At 38.5% G+C, this 22,707-nt stretch overlaps 3 protein-coding genes across 7 annotated transcripts in view; 1 reads left to right on the plus strand and 2 right to left on the minus strand.

Moving 5' to 3' along the window:
• The first annotated feature begins 2,652 nt into the window (after positions 1-2,652).
• On the plus strand, positions 2,653-9,383 carry LOC124123830. Of its 4 annotated transcripts, none has more exons than XM_048389586.1 (5): positions 2,686-4,670; positions 4,928-5,052; positions 5,708-5,817; positions 6,728-7,832; positions 8,168-9,383. In XM_048389586.1, exons 1-4 carry the CDS (start codon positions 4,470-4,472, stop codon positions 7,813-7,815), a joined length of 1,524 nt encoding a protein of 507 aa, XP_048245543.1. In that variant the 5' UTR covers positions 2,686-4,469; the 3' UTR covers positions 7,816-7,832; positions 8,168-9,383. The 4 variants fall into 4 exon arrangements, with proteins under 4 accessions (XP_048245555.1, XP_048245543.1, XP_048245545.1 ...); XM_048389593.1 differs by having other exon boundaries at positions 3,705-4,670; positions 4,928-5,065; XM_048389588.1 differs by having other exon boundaries at positions 3,704-5,065.
• LOC125376954 lies at positions 6,147-10,612 on the minus strand. 2 transcript variants are annotated; one of them, XR_007219424.1, is made up of 3 exons: positions 10,041-10,612; positions 8,881-9,617; positions 6,147-6,611 (listed from the first exon to the last, which is right to left on the minus strand). XR_007219424.1 is itself a non-coding variant. In XM_048389604.1 (3 exons), exons 1-3 carry the CDS (start codon positions 10,328-10,330, stop codon positions 8,842-8,844), a joined length of 702 nt encoding a protein of 233 aa, XP_048245561.1. In that variant the 5' UTR covers positions 10,331-10,609; the 3' UTR covers positions 8,462-8,841. The 2 variants fall into 2 exon arrangements, 1 of the variants encoding a protein (XP_048245561.1); XM_048389604.1 differs by lacking the exon at positions 6,147-6,611 and having other exon boundaries at positions 8,462-9,022; positions 9,387-9,617; positions 10,041-10,609.
• A 4,609-nt stretch (positions 10,613-15,221) lies between these two features.
• The window catches only part of LOC124131087 (coadhesin-like), a 44,072-nt gene continuing 36,586 nt past the window's right edge, over positions 15,222-22,707 (minus strand). Inside the window, exons 13-14 of the mRNA XM_048389614.1 lie at positions 16,364-16,540; positions 15,222-15,559 (exon numbers count right to left, since the gene is read on the minus strand). Of these exons, the coding sequence (XP_048245571.1) occupies positions 15,348-15,559; positions 16,364-16,540 (389 nt within the window). The 3' untranslated portion in view covers positions 15,222-15,347. The remainder of the gene's footprint in view (positions 15,560-16,363; positions 16,541-22,707) is intronic.

The raw sequence follows: 22,707 nt of genomic DNA on the forward strand, positions 1-22,707 counted from the left end.
TTCTGTATATCTCCGTGGATTGAACTTGCAACCTTCGTAATAGAAGCGCTGGCTTTGGTTGGTTTGTTGTTTAACGCCGCACTCAGCAATAATCCAGCTATATGACGGCGGTCTGTTAATAATCGAGTCTGGACCAGACAATCCAGTGATTAATATCATGAGCATCGATCCACGCAATTGCATTGGGATCGATGACATGCATCAACCAAGTCAGCGAGCCTGACCACCCGATCCCGTTAGTCGCCTTTTATGACAAGCATAGTCGCTCTTTACGGCAAGCATGGGTAGCTGAAGATCTATTCTACCCCGGAATCTTCACGGGTCACAGAAGCGCTGGCAAATTACAATGCTTTTAAGAATATCTTTTTCAAGTATCTGTACGCCAGCAACAGAAATTTTAAGCCCGTTTCCTAAAGTTCATGGAAAGTATGTTTGAAACATAAAACTGTGAATAAATGTTGTTTTTAATTCCTATTTTTTGTTCATTAGTTAGATAAAACACTTTCCCCGATTTCTTTAGGGGATTATCAATTGGATTCGGGTTTTAAAACTCATAAAACCTCTCTCACGTGTTTCATCCGACACTGAAAATATGCGAAGGTGTGTGTACAACTCAAATGTGTATGAAGAACACCTGATTCTTGATATCACTACAGGTAAATAAAGGTCCGTTCACACGGTGCGATTTGTAGTAACAACTTGTAGCATGCAACACAGTTGCAACGTCAGAACACCCTAATCGTAACGATTTCAATCGCTTACACTAGCCTGGCATTCGTGACCAACTTGTGTTATGCCGGTACAAGCCGAATAGCGACTCGTGCCATTTTTGCGACTGGGTTCCGTCTAAGCGCAAACGGGCATCGCTAAAAGAATTGTCAACGCGTTGCGTAATGATTCACCTATATTTCCTCCATATATCATATATATTCCCGATGCTACTGAAAACACATTGGGACTTACATTATTATACAGTATAGTTGAACTCATTTAACTGTATGTTGGGTATATTTTTAAATGCATGACATATTTAAATCTGAAATTATTCGTGAGGGATTCTTTGACCGAAGTACTTGAAGTCATACGCGCATTCTGATTGGTTTGTCGTATTTTCGCACATAACATTCATCGATAGTGGGTGGATGGGTGGGGTCTTCTTGTAGCTTACGGAAAGAGGTGAGTGGTGACGAATGCTAGCCTAGTTGCAGCCGAGTTGTACGACATATATCTCCGCCAATCAAATCGCGTAGATTTGTGACGCCCGGAGTGACGTCCCTTTGTTTGTGTTGACATCATGTCCAAACCACGACTGAAGAAACGTGGTCTTTCCAGAGAAGAAACTGAACGGTTTGTCAGCTTTTAGTTGTCCCAGGAATGCCTATGGAATGTCCGACATGTCACCTATTTCAAACGGGACAATAGACCAGCGGCGCAGTGAATGATCGCGCAACAGATGTCCACGGAGAGAAATGACAGGTGAGTTCAGCCTCGGTCACACTGACCCAGCAGACGACATGTGCGTTTTGTTTACATGCAGGTTTTAGGTTTTCTCTACGAGTTATGAAATTATAGTGACAGAATTTTGGCTGTAATTATCAACCGTAAATAATTCCTTTACTCTCCTAATGTCTGACATTCTTTTGTTTCAGTGGAACAAGGTGGGTCAAAAATTGCCAGTCTTCGGACTTACTATGGCCGCGAGCTACGTAAGATCACGCAATCGGAGAAAAATGGAACTGGCGTTGATAATGTTTATCAATCATTGTGGGAGTTCTTCGCGGTCCTCGACCCATTCTTGAGATGTCATGTGCAACGTTTTAATCGAGAACTGTGTCAACATATTTTTCAAGCGACCTTCTGCTAACAATCTGGTAATAGTCGGTGGTATGGTTGTCTCCTATAATTTTATTGCATATGCAAGCTAAAACTGGCACCTCAGCAAAACGGCACCGATTTCATCTGGCGAAAATTATGTTATTTTGATACGCCTTGAAAATGTGCACCAATGATACAAAATATAACAAATTTTTAATGCTTATGATTTTCTGAGCTTTATTTTATATGAATAAATACTGAATACATAGTGAAAGTAACCATAAACTGGTGTATCGATGAATTTTAGCGTGTTATGCAATTCCTCTATTTATATAATAATAATGATAATAAGATAGTTTATCTATCTTTTCTGATTAGATATGGTAGTTGAGTTCACATGACAAATTGAAAACTAATATGAAATAAGAAACAACACATGAAATAACAAATTGGTTTAATTATAATTGTTTTATTTCTTCCAATGTTGGTTGGTTGGATTGTTTGTTGTTTATTTGTTGTTTAACGCTGCACTCAGCAATATTCCAGCTATCTGTAAATAATCGAGTCTCTTGCAATGTACAATGATTATGAAGCATTGAATGTGGTCTGTATGGCATGTTCATGAATAACAATAATCACCATGTTGCCAATTACCATTTGTGTTAATTAAAATGAAATTTACATTTTATTCAGATGAGGGAACCAATGTCCATCCCCAGCAGAGCAGCAGCTATCAATGATGCTGATACTGACACCAACACTGAATGCACAGGCAACACGGAGTGCACCACAGACTCCGCTGACAACGACTGCAGTCAAAAGGTTAGTGTTTTCAATATTAAGATTAAATTACACAAATACCTACATCGCTACATATAATATTATTGGAGATTCAAACAATGTATGTCAAGTAGAAAACAACTATTTGCTGTTGACAATACAAAACTCTGCCCTGAAATATGTGCCAGAGTATTGCATCTTCCCGAGGCAAGTGAGTTAACTGACTATAAAAGAGGAAACTGGACTTTTTAAGTCAATTAACTCTCTTGCCTCGGGAATATGGAGTATTCAAGCACAATTTGGAATTTTATGATACATGGTTAACTAATATATCAGAAGTGATTTAGATTGATTTTCTTAAATGTACAACACAATTTCGTTTTTGCTGACTTCTTGCCGCCTTGAGAGTGCAGGAAACATGTGAAAAAGGTGAAGGTCAACAGAAGGTTCAGACATGGAAAGTCTTATGTATAAGACCTTGAGTTTAATTGATCAAAAGAACAGGAAAAAGAATGACTTTTGAAATGATCCTGATGTACTTTTTGGACAGCAAGTTGGGTTGGAACGAAAGAGAGTAGAAAACTTGAGACAAGAACTAAAATTAAGAATTCAAACCCTAATAATGGAGTATCAGTTTGAAAATGAGGCATAGTAATTTTATTGTAAAGTACTTACCTTGCATGTTCTGTAAGTATTTTTTTCTTTTGATTGATTAGTAGTCTTAAGTTTAGCAAGTGTAGATTCACTATAAATCTGAAAATTCTTCATGGCTCCTTTCATAATAAATAATTTATCCCTTCTAATGGGAATAAAAATGAAAGAAACATGATTCAGAGATCAAGGATTATCCAGTTTTTTATAAATCTGTTCATTTTCGGATAACTGAAATATATCCGTGAAATGATTTATGAAATAGATTTACAATCAAATCCTTCAAACAGAATGGAGCTGTGTAGGTAGATTTAGTTTTCATGCTGTTAGTGCCAAATGACAAATATTGGTAGCAGTTAATGAAATTCAAGATTGAAATAATAAATTATAAAAAATGTGATACTAGCACTCAATATTACCTTGTCACAAGTTTGTTTCAAATATAAATGTTCATTTTTCTATGTGCTTGGAATCGAAAGGGGAAAACAGCAAATATTGATGTGTTGTCAGTTTGATGTTTGTGGTTTAACACCACACTCACCAATATTCCAACTATATGATGGCAGTCTGTAAATAATCGAGACTGGACCAGATAATCACGTGATTGACATCATAAGCATCGATCCACGCCATCGAGCCGGACTACAACAAGCAGAGTCGCTTTTTACAGAAAGCGTCAAGATCAAAGAAGTACTAAAAATTTATAAATTATTTTTGTCCTTTTTATCTTTATTGAATTTTGATTTAGGTGAAACCTATATTAAAGTATTAATATACTCGAATGATCATAACTAGGACCCAGTCACAAATGAAATGTTATAGATAATTTCACATATGATAAAAAAATATTGTTCAACAAATTTGAAGTATTTACTTACACTATTGATGAATAGGTATGAACTATTTATATAACCCGTGAAAATTCCGGGTTAGAAAGGTCTTCAGCAACCCATGCTTGCCGTAAAAGGCGACTATGCTTGTCGTAAAAGGCGACTAACGGGATCGGGTGGTCAGGCTCGCTGACTTGGTTGATACATGTCATCGGTCCCAATTGACCTCTCCGTCGAATTTTATTGACAGCTGACTTGACCAATCAGCGAGTCGCTCTGACAGTATGCGCACGCATACTTTGACTGCAGTCACTTCCTTAGACAAACAAGCTTGTCTAAGTTTGGCTGGCGCGCTTTACGCAATCGTTCTATCGGCCAACTTATCCAGAAAAAATGGTAAAGAGGTGCAGTCACGGTCTGTGCAATAGTGATGACAGGTATCCTGAACGACTAGGAGGCGGTGTCAAGTTCATACCGTTTCCAAAACCGAAGACTGACTACGAGAAGTGCCTACGGTGGATAAAACTTTGTGGACGACCGCATAATCAGCTCAATCCGTCAAACATCAACTGCAATAGATATGTTTGCACAAAGGTACATTTCCCGTACATTTAATCAATTTTATAGATGGATACGTCATTGAAGTTTTGTTTGGCAGCGATCGGTTTTCCTATTACCATTGGCCAAGTAGTGAATATAAATTACCTGGGTTGGTAATCGTCGAACATATAGATCTATGTATATAAAGATTTCACAAACCTATTGAAAACTTTTGAATTCATTGTGTTTATATACATTATACATCGGTTTATCCACATAATAGAGGTTATTGTGTTAAATTTGATTTTCAGCACTTCGTCAACAATTTTCCATGTGAGCAACATCCAGACCCATTACCTGCCAATCACTTTGACAAGGCTGGACTGAGTAGGAAGCCCCCTACAAAAAGAAAGCCCACCCATGATGGAACTCAGAGGTTTGTGTACACTGTAAGAAGCCATTGATTGGTACATTACAAGTTGATTATCCATTTACATGATCAAATACTTTGTAAAATTTCTACAGTTGATTCAGTTGTTCCATCTTGTTCACATAAGTTCATAAATAAGATTTTCTCATCTTGTAATGAATACTGCCCAGGGGAAATGTATGTTGTTAATTTGGATGAAATAAAAATAAATGAGTTCTGCATGTAACAAACAATAAATAGGGTAGGTAGGTATGGCTTTTGTTCTTTAAATTGTTTGTTCATTTAATAAAAGTTTGATAACGATATTGGCTAATGTGAAAATTCAGTGTTAGCAAAAAAGTTGGAGAGATTGGAAGGTAATACAAGTTGAGATAGCACACAGGGAAATTTATTAGATTTGTTGAGTGTCTTTAGTTCTCGTTAACACCAAGTATGATGTGAAATTGTTTGATAAGGTAATGTATGAATCCAGTCAGCACCTATATGGGTCACACTTTATCCTCTTTTGCTATTAAACATTGTTATATAACACTCATGCACATTATACTGTATGAACTCAAATAACAGACACACAAATATTTGATATTGGTTTAATTTTATCTTCTCAAACAACAATCAATAGTAACTTTGTAAAAGTTTATAGTTTCAAATATTGTTGCAGATTGGAGCCAACAGAAAAGATAGCTAAATCTGACAACCCATCTTTACCTTCTGCCACTGCTGTGCATACAAGTTCAACCGTGACAACTGATTGTCAGACTGACTCATGCTGTAAGTGTACACACATTATGAGAACTTGGCAAACACAGTACTGGTTTAACATGCTGAAAGTAAAAAGCACTCAATTCATCCAACATTTGTTGCATAAACACAGGAAGAGGAAAAATTCTTTGTATGAAAAGGTCTTTTTTTGTGAAAACAACAAAGTCACAAAAGGCAGCACCTGAAATCATGAGTTGTCCTTGAACTTGATAAAAATATTCATGATAATGGGGAGTTTTCTTGATTGAAATTATCCCATCTGTATTTTGCAAGCAGAACTTTGGCAATAAACAGCAGGCATCACTGATCGACATGTCTCGGGCTGAGTATGAACATTTTACTTCTATGATGCCTGTAATACCATCTTCACACACCTTCCCATCTGGTGTAGCTCCTAGAAATGGAAACTTTCTGTTCACTACAAGACCACAATCATGAACATGATTACCTGACTGCTTAATGTATTTTTCAATAGCTTGTCTTTCATTACTTTTGCCATAGCTGGTTGCAGCAGATGTGAAAGCCTTTTCATTTATGATGTTGTTGATGAACTTTTCTGTGATGGTTTTTCTTTTGAGTATGATCCCAAATGTGGATGCTGTCAGCCTGTGTTTCCTGGCTTGAAACCACAACTGACTGTTGGTCTGGTCCCTTGTTAGTTGCTCTAACTGTTCACATTGCTCCTGTGTCGTATCCTCGATGTGGTACTCTGCTCCAAGGGTCACTGTGGCGGCCTGGGGAAAAGCTAGATTGCCACATCTAGTGCCAACAGATTTTATTGGCTCAGTCTCAAAAAACTTTGCCTGAAATAAAAAGCAAACTGACATGAGATCAAATTAACAATGTTTATTTGTCATTACATTATAACATCAATTTGTATTTGGCAGAATTGATTTCCTTTTACTTTTAAATGTTTCAGGGATCGACCCAATGGATATGATAGTACTTATTGCAGAGAATGAGAGCCTGAAGAGAGATCTGTCAAAATGCAGTTTGGAGCTTATAGATGTCAAGAGAAAGCTGAAAAATACTGAAGAGGAATGTGAACATTTAAAAAAGCAAAAAACATTTACTTTTTCAATTGATGTTATGTTGGAAGATGCTAAGCTTATTCGGTACTACACAGGCTTTAACAAAGAAACCTTCATTGCCATATTTAGGTATTTAGTTCCAGATCCTCAATCATGTCCTCTTAGGTATCTTGGGAAAGGAAAATTGTCCAAAATTAGGAAACTTTCCCTTGAAAATCAGTTGTTTTTGACGCTTTGCAAACTGAGGAATAATTTTCACTTGCAGGATTTGGCTTTTAGATTTGCAATTACTCAGCAAGTTGCAGGTGTTATCTTCAATTCCTGGATAAATTACATGTTTCTCAGGTTTGGGGAGTTAAGCATCTGGCCCCACAGAGATGTCTTGTATGAAAGGATGCCAGAGGACTATAGGAAAGATTTTCCAAGTACATTTCCTATTGTTGACTGCACAGAAATTAGAATTGAAAAACCATCTTCACTAAATACCCAAACTCAAACGTACAGCAATTACAAGTCCACTAACACATTGAAGGCATTAGTGGCTGTAGATCCGAGAGGCTCAGTTATTTTTATTTCTATGCTGTTCTCAGGGGCAATGTCAGACAAAGAAATATTTAAGCAGTCAGGTTTTCAGTCAACACTGATTGATCTTCTTGAGATTGGTTATCTGGAGGAGGGAGATGGAATTATGGCAGATAAGGGGTTTGATATTGAAGCAGAAGTAGAGAAAACAGGGCTTCGACTGAATATACCACCATTTGCTAAGTCTGGTGTACAGATGAGCCAAAAAGATGTCATCTTCACTCAGAAGATTGCTGGGCACAGAGTACATGTCGAAAGAGCTATACGCAGAATCAAAAGTTTCAAGATTCTCAGTGGCCGCATTCAGCTATCAATGATGTCTTCAATTGATCAAATTTGGTATGTTTGCTCTTTTCTGACAAATTTCATGCCTCCTTGTATCAGAAAGAAGTAAATTGAGACACAGTACATGTACCGTATATCGCTGTGTATAAGGCGACCCCAGGTATAAGACGACCCCCCTGTACACGCCTTAAAAATCAACCCAAAATCCTATACTCCGTGTATAAGGCGACCGGGAATGAAACACATCACAAGTCTGACTGATATAGAAGATTTAACGTGCTCTTGCCGACTGTAGCGTATTTCGCACACGGACATCACATGTTAGTTTGTTAGTTAGTTACTTCTGAGATTTAATGTGCGCTTTCCGACTGATGCGTATTTCGCACACATCAAAAGTGCGCACACAAACCTTATATATGCAATAAAAATATGTTTATCTTGCTTTGGTTTTTTTTACAATGGTAGTTGTTTTTGTAACACTGCAAAATTCTTTTTAGACCTATCATGTTATCAGGCTAAATTTGTGTTTGTACTGCATACCAAGGTTCTGCTGTCACATGTTTGTTAGCATTGTTTGAGCTTGGGCCAAAGGTCAGATTCACAGGTAGCAATGTAAAATTACATAATTTACATAATAATAATAATAAAATTCAAAAATAATCATGATAATACTTTTGTCAAAACTGAACCACTTGAACTATAATTTTATGTGACCTGTCACCTATTCAATTACATGAAGTGATTTTAATCCAAACTTCCTTTCGCCCAAACACATGAAGTAATTTTAATTCCAGCTTTTCTTTTCTAGATAGGACATTGTCCCTGATTTCAACTGAGCTTATAAACATGTAGCTTTAGCCCTATTTACCATGATTTACTGTTACTATAGTGTTAAAACCTGACAGTGTACAATGGGACCTTGATAATGGTCACACCATGTGAAAAACATCCTCCAGTAATAATGATATAGAGTAAAATTACTGTACAAAATTCTGAATTGCTGTATTAGGAGTTTCACTATAATAGCATCCTCAATATCTCCGGTGGCTACCCCTTAATAACAAACATGTTAAGGTTGGATATATCCAGTCATTTCCCATTGAGTTACAACATGCTTGGCAGGTAAAGGTTGTGGTCAAATTCTAACAAACACTAAAACCATTGCTAAACTTACATGCGTTGACAAGCCACTGCCAACAGGGACTGGTCCAACATGAGTGTGCACAGTTTTTGAGGGGTTGCACACAAGGTATCCAATGGGAAGGTGTTTTAGGCCTTGAAGATGTTCAACATCTGTCTCCTCGACCCGTACATTTCTGTAACATGTAATTGTCTATCTCACTTTCTTAATCCAGAGAACTTATTGTGCAAACATGAAAGCTCACTTCCTTGTTGAAGTTTATGCCGTTGATGAATTCAAATGTGTCTTGTTGAACATGTTATACATTTAAGAGTGATAAGCATGATAATTATCATATTATGGCATCTATTTCCATTGAACATGATGATTATCATTTAGTTTATATCAATGTATATTTAGTTTATATAATCAAAGTTTATTTAGTTTATGTAAATGTTTATGATACATGTCATACCAGTGAATTTTATGTATACATTTGTTTGCTTTGAGCGAAATAAGGAAAGCATAATTCATGAAATAAATCAGTATAAATCAAGTACCTGCATTCTGTCAATGTATTAGTAACTGGTTTCTTTTTCCTGTCTGGTTTGGGGTTGACAAAAACTAAATGTGGTACATCGCCTGCTTCAACTTTGGTACACCGAGGTTTGCTCCACTGTTCTGGAAGTGATGTGCAGGACAGCTTTGATGGATCCTCAGTGAAACCCATCAACTGCCATTGCTGCAGTGCTATGATGAATCCAATGACATGGGAACATGATCCACTAGCTCTGAAAAAATTAGAGAAATTCAAAATTGATGCTAAATAAGATTGCAAGTTTTTATAATCCATACAAATAAAACACTAAAAAGTTAGTTGCATATTTGACAAATATATCAGATGTTAGTATTGATCTTTTTTTTAACAGGTGATAAGGTGTTTTTGATATGGAAAACTTAAAGAGTCCAGTACTGTAAATTAACACACAATAACTTTTCTTTCGCTAGGAGATATGAGTGAAATGTCTTTACACAAATTTATTATCATGATCATTACCTCTAGATGTAACTATTATCCTGTTAGCCTCAGCATATTGAACGAATGTATCACGAAATTAGGGAACTTGATACGTTTGTATCAACAATAAATATTACGGGATAATGCATCTTGTCAACAGTAACGAGACAAACCTGGTTGTAAACGGTCAACTTACCCTGCTTGACATGAACAATAGGCATAGGATATTTCTTCAGGCTTGATGTCAACATGAACAGCATGGGGCGGCTCGTTTTTCTTCATACTGCGATAGCACTTGGCACTACTGACGATGGTGTCATTCTCTCCGTAAGTCATGCTTACTGAATGGAAGTACCCCTCACTAAAAAACTTAAACCCTTGCTGTTTACTTTTCATTGAAAATGACACCTGTTTCATAAAAGAAGTCGACAAATCAGCCTGTAAATCCGCCAACGAAGCTCTCCGAGTTTGACAAGAGGCAGCCATGTTGTTTATAAGTTTGTCTAAGGAAGTGGTGGAAAGGTCGTGACCTCTTTGAAGGCGTGGCTTAAGGTTCCATGCGGAGAGGTCAATTGCGTGGCTCGATGCTCATGATATTAATCACTGGATTGTCTGGTCCAGACTCGATTATTTACAGACCGCCGTCATATAGCTGGAATATTGCTGAGTTCGGCGTTAAACAACAAACAAACAAACAAACAAACCTATTTATATGTAAACAATTTAGTACCTGCACAAAGTCCCTTCGAGAAGCGTGAAGATTCCGGGGTACAATAGGTCTTCAGCAACCCATGCTTGCCATAAAAGGTGACTATGCTTGTCGAAAGAGGCGACTAACGGGTTCTGGTGGTCAGGCTCGCAGACTTGATATGATGCATGTCATCATATCCCAATATTGTGGATCGATGCTCATGACTCGATTATTTACAGACCTCTGTCATTTAGCTGGAATATTGCTGAGTGCGGCGTTAAACAACAAACCAACCAACCAACTAATCAACAGTCTGGAGCCTAAATTTAGTCTAGATCTGTTTGATTGATGCAGTGTGTGACCTGGGATTGGTTGGGTTTGATTTGTTTGTTATTGAACGCCGCACTCAGCAATATTCCAGCTATATGACGGTCTGTAAATAATCGAGTCATGAGCATCGATCCACAATATTGGGATATGATGACATGCATCATATCAAGTCAGCGAGCCTGACCACCAGAACCCGTTAGTCGCCTCTTTCGACAAGCATAGTCGCCATTCACGGCAAACATGGGTTACTGAATACCTATTCTTCCACGGGACCCGTGGAGATTCCGGGGTAAAATAGGTCTTCAGCAACCCATGCTTGCCGTAAAAGGTGACTAAAGGGATCGGGTGGTCAGGCTCGCTAACTTGGTTGATGGATGTCATCGATCCCAATTGCGTGGATCGATGCTCATGATTTCAATCACTGGATCGTCTGGTCCAGACTCGATTATTTACAGACCGCTGTCATATAGCTGGAATATTGCTGAGTGCGGCGTTAAACAACAAACCAACCTTTCGAAGTACATCATTGATTGCTTGACAGACCTCAGGAGATACGAGTTGTTACGATCTGTATTGTCGTATGCTACAAGTTGTTACTACATATCGCACCGTGAGAACGCACATCAATTGGGAATTGGTTGTTTGCATGCCATCGTTTCCACAGATGGCTGCACGTGATGTCAATCACAGGATGGCCTGGTCCAGGCTAGATTATTTAGTTGGTTGGTTGGTTTGTTGTTTAACGCCGCACTCAGCAAAATATGACGTCGGTCTGTAAATAATCCAGTCTGGACCAGACAATCCAGTGATTAATATCATGAGCATCGATCGTTGGTTGGTTAACGCCGCACTCAGCAATACTCCAGCTATATGACGGCGGTCTGTATATAATCGAGTCTGGACCAGACAATCCAGTGATTAATATCATGAGCATCGATCCACACAATTGGAATCGATGACATGTATCAACAAGTCAGCGAGCCTGACCTCCCGATCCCGTTAGTCGCCTTTTACGACAAGCATAGCCGCCTTTTACGGTTGCTGAAGACCTATTCTACCCAGGAATCTTCACGGGTCAAGATTATTAACAAACTGTTGTCATTTGACAACCGTCCATAGATTATTTACAAACGGTTGTCATATTTTGCCGAGACCTGCGTTAAACGACATACAAACAAAACACACAAACAATTATAGTGGTTCCCGGGACCAATGTGTCCATAAAGGCTTGATGAAAATGAAAGTTTGTTAAGTGGTTAAAAGTAAGACATACGTTTTGACAATTTTCGTGAAAGTCACCTTCCCTCAATATTGCTCACCAGAACGCCGTAGACAACTGAACCGATCATCTCGGCACATCATTTGCGATGGAAGATGTTTGTCCACATATAAACAACCGCTTCAGCAAAAGAACTTTATTCAAGAAAGTAGGCCAACTGCTGAAACAAGGTACATGTACATGAGAGAGTAATACATACTTTATATACAGAGCATACAATGCACGCCTGAAGACAACACGTGAATGAAATAATGTTAATTCGTCTTTGGTGAATTTTGTGAAGCTACTGATAGTTATGCAACATTAACTATTGCCGGCGACTTTGACGGGATCGGGTGGTCAGACTCGCTAACTTGGTTGATGCATGTCATCGTATCCCAATTGCGTAGATCGATAGTTATGATATCAATCACCGGATTGTCTGGTCGAGATTCGATCATTTTACAGACCGTCGTCATATAACTGGAATATTGCTGAGTGCGGCGTTAAACAACAAACCAACCAACAACCACTGGAATTTCGCAACTCGAAGTTACCCTTAGAGTACATCATGTGAACACATATCAAGAAAAGGTTCTACCTTTGTGAAAAAGATTATTTTAGTCTTTACAAGATAGCACGTCAAAACTTAAACATAATGGAAACACATACATTTAGTACGGTTATAACGAACTCAAAGGGACTACTAATTTAAGTTCGTTATAACCGTAGTTCGTTATAAACATATATACAGCATAACTACAGCAAATAGTCGGGACTAAAAAGTAAGTTCGTTATATCCGTTAGTTCGTTATAAGCGTGTTCGTTATAACCGTAGTTTACTGTATGTATCGCAAAACATACATGTTCCGGACAGACCAACACTGCAGTAATATCATATATCTGTGTGTTCTTGGGATATATACAGGCGCATACCGTCTTTAATTGGGAAAACGGTAAAGAACTTGGTTTTAAAAATATGTAAGTCCATTCTATTGCATGACATTGATACAATCAAGTCAGCCAGTTGCGTCACATCTTCCCGAGGCAAGGGCGTTAAGTGACTACAGACACGTAAGTCCAGCCAAAATGTAACTCCGGAATTCCGACCCGCGAAGATCCGGGGTAGAATAGGTCTTCAGCAACCAATGCTTGCCGTAAAAGGCGACTATGCTTGTCGTAAAAGACGACTAACGGGATCGGGTGGTCAGGCTCGCTGACTTGGTTGATGCATGTCATCGATCCCAATTGCGCTGATCGATGCTCATGACATTAATCACTGGGTTGTCTGGTCCAGACTCGATTATTTACAGACCGCCGTCATATAGCTGGAATATTGCTGAGTGCGGCGTTAAACAACAAACCAAGCAAACCAACCAACTCCGGAATTCCAACTTAGTTCGGCTGGGGTGGAAACTGGACTTTTAGAGTCAGTTATCGTCTTTGCCTCGGGAAGATGGCCACTTCAGTACTGAAACATTATCATTGTGTGTACAGTGCTATGTGATACGTTGGGGTTAGCCTTTTCGTTTTGGAATTAAGTCCAGATTTTATTCAGCTACAGTGCAAAACCGGATATTTCATTAACACCATGAGCCAAAGTTTTTAAAAAAAGAAAATCACATTGAAACAATGTAACATTTGTGGCAGACAATTTCTTTTTTCCCCTACAATATGAAGCAGAATTTTATTTCAAGAATATTAGGTCGCTATATGGCTGAAATAATGCCGACGCGACGTTAAATTTTAAATCACACTCGGAGACCATTTGTTTTTTGACTACAGAATTACAGAACCGCAATACATCAATATGTGAAATGGTCGGCCTCAAAGGCGATATGATTAAATATAATACTGTTCAGGGTGAGATAAGTGTCAAGTAATGGTGGTTTCCAAACGTTTTATGATGGACATCTGTTCCACCCTGACCCGTGAAGATCCGGGGTAGAATAGTTCTTCAGCAACCCATACTTGCCGTAAAAGGTGACTATGCTTGTCGTAAAAGGCGACTAACGGGATCGGGTGGTCAGGCTCGCTGACTTGGTTGATGCATGTCATCAATCCCAAATGCGTGGATCCATGCTCATGATATTAATCACTGGATTGTCTGGTCAAAACTCGATTATTTACTGACCGCCGTCATATAGCTGGAATATTGCTGAGTGCGGCGTTAAACAACCAACCAACCAACCAACCAACCAACCAACCAAATCCAAGTTGACTGATCAGTGCCGTCTGAAGCAGCTACTTATATTTATTATCCCCCGACCCAACGAAACTTTGCATGTCTATGAGACTCATGCTGAACTAGTGCCTTTTGCTATTTAGGAATTTTAGATTTTTTTGATTTTTTACGTTTCCTTGGCAACCAGTTGGACTTAGGTTCTATATGGGTGGTGCTCATTTCCGGAGCGTAACTAAAAAACTGTTAAATACTTTCTTACAAAACTTTGCATGTCTACCAGGCACATACTGAATTGGTGTCTTTTCCTGTTTAGGAATTTTATAATTTTTTTACGTTTCCATGGCAACAAGTTGGATTTAAGTTTTATTATAGGGTGGTTCACTTATGGAGTATAACAAATAGACTGTTAAATATTTCCTTGCCAAACATTGCGTGTCTATATATAAAGCACATACTGAACTGGTGCCATTTGATATTAAGGAGTTTTAGAAATGTTTATTTTAGAATTTCCATTGCAGCTATTTTGACATGGGCTAAAAGAAAAGTTTGGTCAGTTACCTGGTTTTGGACCATAACGTGTTACAATGGGCGGGGGATATAGATGACTTCGTCGACTATACGCTTGTTCCACATGGAAGTAGGAGAATGTTGTATATTACATTCGTACGGAAGCGTGGTGGGGCCACGGTGTCTAAGTATCTCCTACGTAGGACATACTATCTCCTATGTAGGACTTAGTATGGCCTAGAATTACTATCTCCTACCTAGGACTTAGTATGGACTAGAATAACTATCTCCTACGTAGGACATACTATCTCCTACGTAGGACTTTGTATCTCCTACGTAGGACTTAGTTGGGCCTAGAATCACCATCTCCTACGTAGGACTCAGTCCTACGTAGGAGATAGTAAGTCCTAGTAAGTCCTACGTAGAAGATAATAAGTCATACGTAGAAGATAATAAGTCCTACGTAGGAGATACTTAGACAAAACAGATCACCGTGGCCCTACTACGCTTCCGTACATTCGTGCGTTTATCTTTATGTCAGTACGATTTCACACACAAACGGTTGCGAGCCTGAATTACAAAAGTCGTCATCCCATATATTTTTGTCGATTTCCAAACACATTTTATTGGAGTTAGACATTGAAAAGCCAGAGATGGAAGTTCCATCTATCCATTTCCAAGAGCCAGGAGTTGCCGTTTGCTGCCCTCCAATGAAGTAGTCTACATCGCTGTTTCCGATGATATCTATAACAAAATGAATGACTGAATGAGTTGTATTTAATGTAGTCTTTAGATTTGAACATAATCGCTGTTATATCTGTAAGTTCATATGTGAGAAAAGCCCAAAACGAAACGCCGCACTCAGCACTATTACAGCTACGTCAACAAAGTCAGCGAGCCTGACCACCCGATCCCGTTAGTCGCCTCTTACGACAAGCAAAGTCGCCTTTTAAGGCAAGCATGGGTTGCCGAAGACCTATTACCCCGGAATTATCACAATACTAAACTCGATATTGTGGTATATTAATTTTTTGAAAGTCGTGACTAGTTCTGGCATTACACGGGAGCTCGTTAAGAATTCTATTATTGTCAGAATGGAGAGTTCTTATGATTGTGGAAAGGGTTTATGGCTTGTATTATTACGAATCACGACGTTTCTGAAAAGACGTTAAAAACGTCGAGTAGTGGTGCTGTATCGCTTTTGCAACTCATGCTTGCCGTAAAAGGCGACTATGCTTGTCGAAAGAGGCGACTAACGGGATTGGGTGGTCAGGACTATGCTTGTCGAAAGAGGCGACTAACGGGATCGGGTGGTCAGGCTCGCTGAATAGGTTGATGCATGTCATCGAATTCCAATTGCGTGGATCGATGCTCGTGATGTCAATGACTGGATTGTATGGTCCAGACTCGTTTATTTACATACCGCCGTCACATAGTTGGAATATTGCTGAGTGCGGCTTTAAACAACAAATAAACAAACAAAATTACGCTCTTGGCTGACCTTGCTGTTAATGTTACAAAGATAAGGCATTATTATTAATTTATTACCATATATCGCCTGCCGAATATAAGTATCCTTGGCGCTGTTCTGAAGAACTATGAGGTCGCCTCCCTCAGCTTGACAGACAGTGCGAGCATTAGTCCAGGTTCGTTCAATTGTTTGGATCTTGTAGCACACGTTGATTTTCGGCTCATGTGAGTAGCCTTGGCTTGTTGGACATGTCACTGGAATTGTAGAAGATTCATAGATGAGTTTTATGACAACCGAGCTATCATAAATTGTACGATTCCAGAATCTATATTTTGGAAAAGTCAGCTAGTATATGTGATTCTACAATCTCCATATTCTAGGAAAAGTTAACTTATTACATTGTCTATGAATAAGGAGACTAAGCTTGTCGAAAAAGGCGACTAACGGGATCGGGTGGTCAAACTCTGTTGATGAACGTCATCGCATCCCAACTGCGTAGATCGATGCTCATGATGTCAATCACTGGATTTGTCTGGTCCAGTCTCGACTATTTACAAGACCGCCGTTCTGTAGCTGCAATAGGATTGTCTCTGGTATTGAAGTCATATAGCTGGAATATTGCTGGGTGCGGCGCTCTTTTCCTATCAACAGTTATGAGAGTATTTTATGAATGCTTCTACTACTATTTCACTAAGTTATTTTTGAACTTCCTCTGCTTCTTTGAGTGAGTTGGGTTTAACGCCGCTTTTAACATCATTCCAGTTATATCACGGCGTGTCAGCTTAATGTGGGGGGAAAGCCCGAAGTGATGCAGGTCTAAGACGTTTACCACTTCGGTGAAACCCACGAGCACTGGTATGGTGCTGACAAACCTAGAAACATAATCGGGGCGAACCGCGATTCGAACCCACAATCATAGGTTTCTGGCGTGCCCAAGGGACGCAACTCTGCACAGCGAATCGCGGCGCCTGAGACGACTGGGCCACCCGTGCCCCCTCATACAATGGAGGGGCGGTCGGCTAGCCTAGTGGCTAAAAAGCGTTCGCTCGTCACGCCGAAGACCCGGGTTCGAATCCCGACATGGGTACAATGTGTGAAGCCCACTTCTGGTGTCCCCCGCCGTGATATTGCTGGAATATTGCTAAATGCGGCGTGAAACCAAACTCACTCACTCATACAATGGACGAATCAAGGGATTAATGATGGATAACGTTTCTGTATAGAAGGCTTCCCAGATGGCTGCTTCCCTTACAATTCAAAGATGCACACAGATGCCCGCGTGAATAATTCTATCGTGATCACACAGTGGGTACGTCAATATTCATAACGTTTTGTGCAGCATGTCCAATATGTCATATTACATACACAAAAACCTTTTCACTTTTTGATCTGGATCAATTCTTGATTTCTCATTATCACGGAACTCTCGTTTCGGTGGAATTCTATGCACGAGACAGACAATGTTAATAGCCTGTGGGTAATTGGGAGCACAGGTATAATTAGGAAAAAATGTACAGATATTCAAGGTGACCACAGATGAATACGATTGTGTAGCCTATGGTTTGTTTAGCAGGTACCAATAGGTTGGACCCGTGAAGATCCGGGGTAGAATGGGTCTTAAGCAACCCATACTTGCCGTAAAAGGCGACTCATGGGATCGGGTGGTCAGGCTCGCTGACTTGGCAAACATGGGTTGCTGAAGAGTTTATTTCGAGATGGGCGGAACTGTACCGGTATAAATTCGCCGGGGAGAGATTTTATTCTGGGGGCGAATATATTTCGTGACACCGGCTCTTCACGGGTCCCAAGATGGCGGGTGTCACTCCTTGTCTGTATGTATAAATAGAGGGGTGTTTCTTTTCTATACGGATATATTATGCTATACACGCTGTCATCCAGTTCCTGTGGTCTTAAAGTTGCCAGCGCATGTGCGAACATACAGAAATGATGTCATGAGAGAACAATGTTTTATCGTGAAAGAAACCACGCTTCGTTCTTCGCTGTTCTTTGTAATTTATGGCGTAGCTATCTCATATATGAAAATATAGGAACGGTGCTAAGGCATTTCAAGGAGCATGTGTCTATGTAGAGAACATTTAATTTATCAACAATCTATATTTGTCGACCAGAAATCGGGAAATTCCTCGAAACTAGTACGTTTTTTGGACTGACACCAACAAACACTTGAATTAAAGTCAACGACGATGATATCATAGTCATTAATATTGTGACATAAAATCATCAATTATAGAAAATCGTTTGACTGATCACACGAAGTAATAATAAGTTGATGTTTCTGCACTGAGTAAGTGGTCTATTTCCATGGTAACATGTACATAGTTACTATGTTATGCGTGATCGGATCCTTCATTCAAGTATCACAACTAGGATAAATGTTACGCCAAGAGTGTCAAACGGAAGACAATGATCAATAATTCAAAGAACCAGTGGTGGTAATCACGTCGCAAATTGGATGTTATTGATATTGTGAAAGTTTTTTCGCGTTGTGGTATCAATATATCGTAGCCAGAGAATTAAAAAGTCGTATCTGCAGATCCCGAAATTTTCAAACATCTGACATAATCGATAAAAACATTTTTATTTAATGCAGCCTGAACTTTCAAAAATCATTTTTTGGTTACCAGTAAAATTACAAAAAAATAGTATCTTGACATTAACATTATTATTTTTTACTTTTTTATTTTTATTTTATGAGCTATTTTATAAGCGATGTCCTTTTGCTTCTGACTAGGTTTTATCATAAGTTTGTTTGCATGGTCGTAAGTGTCGCATACTACCTTTGTCAAATATATCTTTAGTCTTCCCCGTGAAAGTAAGTGGCTCATACGTCCTTTTAACTGAGGAAAATCACATCTACATGTATGCAGTTACTACTTTTGGAAGTGTTGAATACTATATTACTATAATATAACCAGAATTGGTTTGACTGAAAAAGTGTTGAAGTGTTGAAATGTTGATTGACATTTTAAAAAACTCTTTACAAATTGAAACAAACAATACTCTTTTTCAAAGGCATTTATTTATTCATTGTGTTTACACAGCTATAAAGCTTACGTTTTTGTTATGCAACAACCTTGCCTTGCTTCTATAACATACTTTAAATGCAGATGTCTCCAGAATACATAACAATAATTCAACTTTAAAATAGGGACGGTCTGAAATCCCAAAGGTTAAAATTACTAACAAATCAGTAATTTTCAATTCAAGAACAAAGGAACTTCTAAAATACTAAGTATCAAACATATTTGTCAGAAATTTAAAGTTAACTGTTCAACATACATTAAGGAACGTCTGGAATACAGTGATGATATCTCGTATTTGAAGAAAACTTAATATACAAACGCTAAATATATTTAGTTTTCCCGTGCATCATGCCGAATACCGATAATGTTCCATTTCAAAACAACCAAACTACTAAACAGAGTTATCTATAGACATGTGATAAAGTATGGGGGATGTTCTTAACTTCTGAGTACAGCATGAACGTTTCTTCATTGTCTGAAGGGAATATTAACTATTTAACATAGGATTGGCTATGCAAAGTCTAATCGCCCGAGACCTATTATAGTTCGATTCAATTCTATGGACTGCAAAGTGAGAGCAATAGGCCTGCGCGATAAACTGAAGGAGAGTGGATATGGTATAGGCAGTGATCTCACCACACACCAGAGGAAAGTACTCCAGGATTTGAGACGTAACAAAAAGCAAGGCTACTACAAGAATGGTGCCCTTGTAGTTAAGGATTACCAACAGCATTCAGATAGGCAGGATACAGATACTAATAATAAATAGAGGTGTGGCCGAGGCCCGGATTATCGCTGTGTTACAAAATCAATTTCAGATTTTTTGTTCTGGAACATTTCCGGTATTACTAATAAACTTCTAGACAATGAATTTGTTTCATATATCACACAGTTTGACCTGGACTCACAGAAACATGGGCCAAGGACTGAATTTGATCAACAGCTCGGTGATTATCAGCCATATGTTTTGTCTGCAGAGAGATTGTCATCTTTTGGGAGATTATCAGGGGGGATTGTAGTACTTATTAGAAAGTCTCTAGTCAATAATGTCAAAGGTCACATTATTGGACAGAATGTGATATATGTTATTTTGGATAAATCGGTATTTAAGCTAGAAAAAGATGTATTGGTAGCTTGTGTTTATCTCAATCCTGATGGGTCAACTTGGTACAGGGGTAAACCAACAAAATGTGGAATAAGTTTATTATTTTGAATCCTTGTTAGATGTTATACAAAAATATGGTGATATGTTTATCATGCTTGGAGGTAATTAGCCCGATGCCGCAGAGAGTGATATTGCTGAAAGGCTTGGCATTCAGGAACCTTCTGATATTTATGGCAATATGATCACCAAACGTTTCTCTTGTGATACCACTGTTAATCGCCTTGGTAAGATATTACTAAACGTATGTAGTGCCTTGAATTTGTGCATTTTCAATGGCCGATGTGGATCAGACGCGGCAAAAGGTGACTATACCTTCATCAGCCACAATGGCACAAACGTAATCGACTATATTGTTGCATCCCCTTCTTTGTTTATGTTGTGCAAACAGTTTGACATTGCAAATAGAACAGAGTCGACGCCTATGCCAGTTACATGTTCATTTCACGCACGTGCCAATTCTGGATCGAGAGACCGTGAGCGTGTTGCACGAGACCCAGGGGACAGCTACCGCTTTGTGTGGAACGAAGACAAAACTCAAACTTTTAGAGACAGTTTACTGTCTACAAATTCTATTTCAATGCTTGACAAGTGTTCAGATTTTATCACTTCAGGTAAAATTGATAAAGCAGTTGAGGTATTTTCAGATGTTTTATGTACCACTGCGAAATGTATGAAACGCCCTTCTTATATTGCTAGAAGTAAAGAGCCATGGTTCGATAAGGAGTGTGAATACCACCGCTGTGAAAGATATCGGCTTCTTAAGGTTTTCCGATCACTAAAAGATTCGTCATCTCTTTGTAATTATATTAAGGAAAGAAATACTTATACACATGTTATCCGTGAAAAAAAAGAGTTATATCAAGACAATGTACAGAGTACCATTTTGACTAACTTGGATAACAGAACAATATTTTGGGCAAATTTGAAACGTTTGTCTGCTACCACTGTCCGTCCTAAGCCAAATATAAATATTGAGCAATGGTTTTAACATTTTAAGGGGTTGTTCGATTCAGAAATATGGGATGAAGATAACACTGTACCAGATAACAATTTTGATGACTTTAACTTTATCTATCTTAGACTCGCCAATTGAACAGCAGGAGGTAATTGAGGCAATTAACAAATTGAAAATAGGCAAAGCTGCCGGCAGTGATACGCTTATTGCTGAAATGTTCAAATACGCATACGATGTGTTAGTTCCCTATATTACCTGTCTGGTTAACGTCATGTTTGATTCCGCATATTTGCCGATTTTCTGGTCGACTGGCCAAATTGTACCACTACACAAGAAAGGGGATACTAATACACCCGATAACTACCGAGGGATTACAGTATTAAGTATTTTTAGCAAGTTATATATTTCTGTTCTAAATAGAAGGTTGCAGTCTTGGTGTGATGCCTATGATAAAGTTGTGAAGTCGCAAGCAGGATTTCGTTGTGGCTATTCCACAATTGATAATATGTTTATTTTACAGTCAGTTATACAGCGTTATCTGGGGAAAAAGCGAGGTAAACTATATGCTTTATTTGTAGACTTCTCCAAAGCGTTCGACTCTATAAACAGATCAAAACTATGAATAGTTTTGAATAACAGTGGTGTGTCACCTAAAATGTTTAAATGTATACAATCCATATATACGACTGTACTTTCCTGTGTAAAGTTTAACAATAGCTTCTCAGATGTATTCGTTTGTGACTTGGTTGTCCGTCAAGCCTGTGTACTGAGCCCGTTTTTGTTTTCATTGTTTATCAATGATCTAGCTGTTGAAATTGAGGCTAACTGTGAACCCGGAATTCAGCTCCATCCAGACATAATTCAACTATTCCTGCTACTCTTTTGCTGATGATGTAATTCTTATATCAGATACTGTATATGGCCTCCAAAAAACGCATAGATGTACTCGAACACTATTGCCAGAATTATTTCCTGAAGGTAAATCTTGATAAGTTTTTAAGAATGGTGGAGTACTTTCTAGATCAGAGAAATGGTATTTCAGTGCTTGTCAGTTGGAATGTGTATCATCGTACAAATATTTGGGAGTTTATCATGGTCGAAACATACTTACAATGCTTCATTACAGGCTAAACGGGTATTGTTCTCGGTTCTAAAATCCCTTTCATCACTTAAACCTATTCCACTGAAACTATTTTTTTAAATATTCGATACTACAATTGCTCCAATTATGTTATATGGGGCTGAAATGTGGAGTTT

This window comes from Haliotis rufescens, unplaced genomic scaffold, assembly GCF_023055435.1.
Source record: "Haliotis rufescens isolate VD_foot unplaced genomic scaffold, xgHalRufe1.0.p SCAF_10, whole genome shotgun sequence".
Lineage (NCBI taxonomy): Eukaryota > Metazoa > Mollusca > Gastropoda > Lepetellida > Haliotidae > Haliotis > Haliotis rufescens.